The sequence below is a fragment of the Sinocyclocheilus rhinocerous genome, unplaced genomic scaffold (genome assembly GCF_001515625.1).
Source record: "Sinocyclocheilus rhinocerous isolate Xijiao unplaced genomic scaffold, SAMN03320098_v1.1 scaffold1905, whole genome shotgun sequence".
Classification (NCBI taxonomy): Eukaryota; Metazoa; Chordata; class Actinopteri; order Cypriniformes; family Cyprinidae; genus Sinocyclocheilus; species Sinocyclocheilus rhinocerous.
This window is the reverse complement of record NW_015624551.1, coordinates 1-7482: the sequence shown is the minus strand read 5'-3', so window position 1 is coordinate 7482 and position 7482 is coordinate 1. Positions and strand designations below refer to the sequence as shown.

The window sequence follows — 7482 nt, the reverse complement described above, 5'->3', positions numbered from 1 at the left end:
TGATCTGGTTTCTCCACTGCATGGATCCTCATGTGCAACTTCAGGTGACTTTTAGCAGAGAAACTCTTTCCGCACTGATCACACGTGTGCAGCTTCTCTCTGCTGTGGATCCTCTCGTGTGTTTTCCGACTTGATGTCTGATTGAATCTCTTGTCACAGTGTGAACACTTGTAAGGTTTCTCTCCAGTATGAATCCTCTCATGCAGTTTTAAACAGTTTGCTGAAGTAAAAGTCTTCCCACACTCAAAGCACATATGCTCTCTCACACCAATGTGTGTTTTCTCATGTTTATGCAAATACTGCAGTCGTGAAAAACTCTTTCCACATACAGAACATGAATGTGGCTATGAACCGTCATGTGTTTCTTCAGGGCTGATGTCTCAAAAAATGTTTTGTCGCACTGATCACATGCATATGGCTTCTCTCCAGTGTGGCCCATCATGTGTCGTTTGAGATGTGCTGGTTGTGTGAATCTCTTCCCACATTGATCACACCAGTGCGGCTTCTCTCCAGTATGAACTCTCATGTGAACATGAAGATATGATTTTCGTGAGAAGCTATTCCCGCATTGATCGCATGTGAACGGCTTCTCTCCAGTATGAACTCTCAAGTGAAGCTTAAGATGATTTTTCATTGAGAATCTCTTTTCACACTGATCACACTTGAACGGCTTCTCTCCGGTGTGGATTCTCTTGTGAAGCTTAAGATTTTGTTTGTATGAGAAACTCTTTCCACACTGATCACATGTGAATGGTTTCTCTCCCATGTGAACTCTCTTGTGAAGCTCAAGACTTTGTTTGAATGGGAAACTCTTTCCACACTGATCACATGTGAATGGTTTCTCTCCCGTGTGGATCCACATGTGCCCCATAAAATGTGTTTTGTGTGTGAATCTCTTCCCGCATTGATCGCATGTGAACAGCTTCTCTCCAGTATGAACTCTCATGTGAAGCTTAAGAAGTTTTTTGTTTGAGAATCTCTTTTCACATTGATCACACATGAATGGTTTCTCTCCGGTGTGGATTCTCATGTGTTCTTTAAGGATTGATGATTGTGTGAAATTCTTCCCGCAATGATCACATACGTGCAGCTTTTCTCTAGTGTGGATCCTCATGTGCTTGGTAAGATGTGCTTTTTGTGTGAAGCTCTTCCCGCACTGATCACATGTGAACGGTTTCTCTCCATTGTGAGCTCTCATGTGAAGCTGTAGAATATCTTTCCTTGAGAAAATCTTTCCACACTGATCACATGTTCAAAGGTTTCTCCTCCACCTCACTCAGTTCTTCACTTTCCTCGCTCTCTTCCATCAGTCCTGAAATGAATGAAAAACTGTTTAATTTTATTTTCAGTACATCAAAATAATTAAAAGAGAGAAATACAAAGTGAAATGACAAAAAATATTACAATAATGTTGATGCGTTTTTATAAATTAATTGATACTTTGCATGAGCGAGGTACACTTGTCTTCCAGTTATTATTATTATTTTTTAAACATTACAGGCCCCTTATGACTGGTTTTGTGGTCCAGGGTCACATTTGATCAATGACATGATTATCTATTGTAATATAACATTACAAATTATGCAGCAATGCCATAATTTTGGCACCAACTTTTAGATTAATATTTAACTTATTTTACTAAAAACTTCATAATTATTAGTGAGCGGTCACACTAGACTTCATCCTATTGCTTTCCATTCAAACGCATACGATTGCGAGAGACTGGAATGTTTGACCTGCAAATGTGCATCAAGTTAAGATGTATGACCTGTAGAAGTTACTTCACATATAAGGTGTGCAATTTTTATCATGCCATAATATCATAATGGTTCTTTTAATGATCTGCGAACTGACATTATCGAGTGTCACTCACTTTGCCCCTTATGACTGGTTTTGTGGTCCAGGGTCACATTTGATCAATGACATGATTATCTATTGTAATATAACATTACAAATTATGCAGCAATGCCATAATTTTGGCACCAACTTTTAGATTAATATTTAACTTATTTTACTAAAAACTTCATAATTATTAGTGAGCGGTCACACTAGACTTCATCCTATTGATTTCCATTCAAACGCATACGATTGCGAGAGACTGGAATGTTTGACCTGCAAATGTGCATCAAGTCAAGAGGTATGACCTGTAGAAGTTACTTCACATATAAGGTGTGCAATTTTTATCATACCATAATATCATAATGGTTCTTTTAATGATCTGCGAACTGACATTATCGAGTGTCACTCACTTTGCCAAAAACAAACAAAAACACAACTTAAGAGTCCATTCATAAAGACAGTCACTTGCTCAGTGTCTAAATTAATCAGCTGTTTTGAATTAATCGTTTGAGTCAATGATCCATTCATTCATAAAGACAGTCAATCACTCAATGGGACTTTATGTCACCCACTGGGGGTTTTAGTGTCATATTTATTGATTTATCCTAAACTAGCCAAGACCAGCACAAAAACACAATTAGCAAAATATCCCGTAATTATCATTATAGAAAAAAATATATATATATTGGATATATTTTTTTTGTCACAGTGTGAATCCTCTCATGCAGTTTTAAACAATTCGCTGAAGTAGAAGTCTTTTCACACTCAAAGCACATATACTCTCTCACACCAGTATGTATTTTCTCATGTTCTTCTAAATGTTGTAGACGTGAAAAACTCTTTCCACACGAACAACATGGCTTCTCTTTTGTATGAACTTGCTTCTTCACTTCTGAAGCCCACAACAAGTGATCACATTCATCAACCCTGTTACCAACGTCATTGTAAAAAGAATAATCTCTTTAACTAGGAATAACTGATATAATTTATGAGAAATACAACTTTTATCAGTAACTATTAATCACATTTTGCTTAATTTATACTTAATTTACAACACTGTTAGCCATTCTGGCCATTTTTATTATTTATTTATTTTTTTTCAATTTTGTTGTTCACTGTTTATTACTAAACACACACACACACACAAAGTTTTAACAGTGTAACAGGTTTGGGTTCTGGATCTCTCATCTTCTCTCTGTCCTCTTTAATAAACTCAGTGTTTGCAGATTTCAGCTCTTCCTGATGCTCTGATGCTGGTCTGCACTTGTAAACTGATGGGAATACTCCAGCATTTATTGCTGAACTGCAGGGGCGGAGCTTCACTAGTGATGTGCTTGATGTGGGAGGAGCTTCACTAGTGATGTGATTGTTGTGGGAGGAGCTTATCTGACAAAATCAAAAATATATCAGTTTTTGATATATCAGTGACTGGGTCAAAGTCCAGATGTTAAGTTTTAGTGTCTGCATCAAATTAAATTTACAAAAGTAATTGTATATACATAGAAAACCAATTCAATGCAAGTGTCTATTTTAATGTTTCGAATAACTTTTGTGAAAACAAAAAGTCTAAACATAGCTAAAATAATGTTCCATCGTCATTCAGCATAACAGATGTATTTATGTAACAATGAAACAATTTATTTATTCTGACCTGTACTTATTAAAATATCTAAAAGAATAAGAATTCATACTAAATTTCATTATATTTAAAACAATTGGGTAAAACCTAGTGGTTTAAAGCATAGCGGCAAGTACAAAGATTTAAAATGACAATGAGTATTTTGGGGCTACAGTATATATGATCCTTAAATATAGTCTTTGAATATGTCGTCAAATGATTTTTGTTCTAGAATATGCCTGATTTTTTTTTTCTATATAAACCCCTTTTTGTCTTTGACTCATATACTAATTGACAAGTTTAAGTATTTATATCTCTCTGTCTGTCGTAAAACAACTGATGCTAATTCACAAATTTGTATTTCTAATTCTAACATTATTCTGTTTCTTCATTAAAATAACAGCAGATATCTAGAAACAGAAAAACATTTGAAAGCATAAACTCAGAGATAAATGCACATTTGTAACAGATACACCAATGAGCTTTAAGTGTCCATTTACAGGAGATCAGAAGACATCAGCTTAACAAACGAGGTGAAAACTGGAGCTATTGAGATGAAATAAAGAGTGTTTTCAGCAGCTCTGTTAATATTGATGAGCCTCAGATCAACACTCATTCAACAAGCCATTCAGATCATCAGCAGATCATCTCACTTTATTCTGAGTGCTTGCTGCTAGAAACACATACCAAAAATGGTTCTTCTATGGCATCGCTTGAAGAACCTTTTGAAGCACCTTTATTTTTAAGAGTGTACTGAAAGACAATACTGTTATTTCTCACAATATGACATGAATAAAACATCAATAATACAAAAGCAAACAATAACACTCATCTTCATCAATCACTACAGCTAAATAACTACAGCAGTCCATATGAATCTAAATATAGTCTGATTTTATAACTACATTCATTCCAATAAAGAAATTAGATTAAAAAAAGACAATGATCATAAAACCTTTTAAAATAAAGAGCAGCACAAAGCAATATTTAATGTGTACTCATATGTATCTATATTAACATCACATGGCTCATAGGCTCAATGTTGTGTATTTAGCCGTGTCTGTTCCAGGCGCGGCTCGTCTGTGAGGGCAGGTGACCACCAAAATATTCACCCAAAACATGGACCTCTATATAAACTGAAGAAATAAACTATTAAACTAATAAACTGTAAATGTCTTCAGCATTCTGCAACAAATAGTTTTCAGATTATCTTGACAATTTTAAGTATATTAAATGCACAGGGTATATTAAAATTCATCGCAAGCTTCGGCAGGCACATAAAATTATACTAAGTGGGGCAGTCGAACGCAACAGCGCCTCACAAATTTGACAATGTAAACCTGTGGTGAAAAGGGGAACTGCAGCACGCTCTAATTGCAAGCCAGTTTTGAGGCTGCCCCGCTTATTTTCACGTTACCTTCTCTCGCTCCAGACCAGTCAGCTTCAGCTATACGTGTCTGCATCAGGTCAGTAAGTAGCTAGCATGTCTGTTTTTCCCCCGTGGAGTAGTGTTTTAAATGAATGAAATCCTGTTAATCCTGAAGTTTAAATGTGCTCACGTAAAAAGCCTTTATGTAGTTCTGTTGTTTTGTTTTATGTTCATTTTAAGATGAGACATGATATTCGTTTCCTCACTTAAATTCCTCCACATCTTGTAACATTCTAAATCAACATTCGGAGACAATATTATATATCTGGTATTAGTATCTGAAATTGATTTGGATATACGATACACAGTACAATACAAGCCTGTTACTATATTGCTCTATTGTATTGAAATTCAGAGCTTACCATGCATCATCTTGGAAATAAAGCTTCATGTCTTTAAGTCCGTAGCATACATCACTTCCATTCACAGAACCAGAGGTACAAACCTTTATGTAACACACAGAATGCCGCAGTGTCTAGGGCCTTCAGCAAATTCCACTGATTACATTAACAGGAAAGGCAAATAGTTTTTCTGAATGAAGGAGTTAAGCAAAATTCAGTGTGGCTGGCATTAAGCTTGTCTGATTAAGTAATACCTTCAGATTGTGAACGTGAAATAATGTCTAAAGTGCTTATGCTCCTGGAAAGTGTTAACTCAACATTGTTACAGACATTATATCCATTAGATCTGTATAAAGCAATGCACTGATTCAATAAATGAAAAAAAAATTATTTTGTTTATGAACATAATCCTCATTTATTGTGTAATTAGTTTTTCTAAACATCAAGATATACAGCAGGGGGAAAAAAAGTTACCTGTTGACTCGTTACTGCTAAAATTATATATATATATATATGTTAAACTCTGCTCTGTCAAACAGAACAGTGAAAACTAACTCATGCCCTTGTAGGCATTGTCAACATGAATTAACATAAGTACTATAAACTGAAAATGTCCACAAAAATAACTGTTTCACTTTAACTTTAAATGTCTGTCATCAGAGACAAGTCAGAAAAACAGAGCATTACCATAAAAGTCCATCAAACAACTTAAACACAGGGCTGACGTTGTAACCATGGCTACGGGAAACTTGAACAAGCCATTAGAATTAAACCAACAATAACAAAACAAGGTTATTTTTTTAACAAGCACAAGGCTGTTTTAAAAACATGACTACTCTGTGTCATTAGAGTAAAGATATTCCGTGTATGAAAATGGAGCAGCATCTTCATGGTGCTGTTGGTCTGTTTGCCGCTAAAGAGGGGGCAGAGGCAACAACTGGACCATAAAGGTAACCATGGTGCTGATGGTGTGAGCTGTAACGTGGTGGTGGCAACGGCGGTGGTGCAACAAATGGAGTCTGTCTCATTAGACTGATTGTCTCATTAGTACAAATACCTCTGTCACTGAATTTGTACGTTTTTCAATGTTTGATGTCAGTCTGCCACTGTTCTGTGAAAACTCTCTGTTTGCAGCCTCCATCCTCTCAAATGTCTGCCTCCTTAGCTTGAGATCTTCGACGTTTCAAAGAGCCGGAAAGTAAATAAACATCAGGTGGAAATGACGCAGGTCAGAGCTTCTTACGTTTTACTCATGCGCAGTACAGGGGTGTAAGCGTTTCAGTGTGGATGAGCAACTTTTGAAAAATGGTTGAAAATGATAGTGTGGACGTGGAGCGTTTTTAGATGAAAACGTAGACGTAGGTAGCCTGAGGGGGCACTAGATCTTTGATAGGGGGAGCTGGGCAGTTACTAATAATAGCCTAGCAAATATGAACAAAATAGGTTATTATTTTTTTATATGAATAATAAAACAAATATAAGGAAACCTTGTCCACTCAATTTTTTTTATATTTTATTAGGCTACATGATTATTTGACTGATCACAATTGAATTAAATTTTTTCATTGTATGAAATTACATAGATCAATCAGTTCCCAAAGATTTTTTTTGCATAAGCCTAGACATTTACTGAACAAGCATTTCGCACCAAGAGTCTGGAAGCTAAAATATTAGCATGCAGTCTGGCTTTTTTTTTTTTCTGCGGAAAGAGCTTCAAATACCCCGTTATTTTTGGTCATACAGATAAGACAAATAGGCTACATAATTTGCTTTTATTTGTGCACACAGTAAACTCACAATAACATGTTATGCTTTTGTAAAATAGAGAAATAAACAGGATGCGTTTTCTGCCGTCCCGGTCTCCGTGAACTGATGCGTCACAAGAATCGGCTACTTGTCTCACAGACATAAGAAATAAATCTATAGAAAGCTTGAAATATCTACTATTAGCCCCTTAGCTGTCAAAGATCGGCGACAGCCCCAGATTTGTCACAGATTGCCAGGCGAAGGCGCTTGAAGGAATACGAAGGAGGCAGATATCAAATAAACAGAGTTTTTTAATAAATCCACTTGAGGAAAAACCAGGAGAATACAACCTCTTTCCATGACGAAGACAGGACCAACAAACTGAGGAAAGGCAGGGCTAAATACTAAACCACACGATGGACTAATAAGATAATTAATGAACACAGGTGGATACTAATGAATTGATCAAGCAACAAAGGAAAACTAGGTCAAGGCAGGGAGAACAGAAA

The 7482-nt window shown here is 36.0% G+C and overlaps 1 protein-coding gene across 1 annotated transcript in view; it reads right to left on the bottom strand.

The window, feature by feature from the left end:
• Positions 1–1249, bottom strand: part of LOC107742303 (zinc finger protein OZF-like) — a gene marked incomplete at its 5' end in the record, with an annotated part of 16183 nt that extends 14934 nt beyond the window's left edge. The window contains one exon of the mRNA XM_016555225.1: positions 330–1249. Coding sequence (XP_016410711.1) covers positions 330–1249 — 920 coding nt within the window. The remainder of the gene's footprint in view (positions 1–329) is intronic.
• Positions 1250–7482: the final 6233 nt, after the last annotated feature.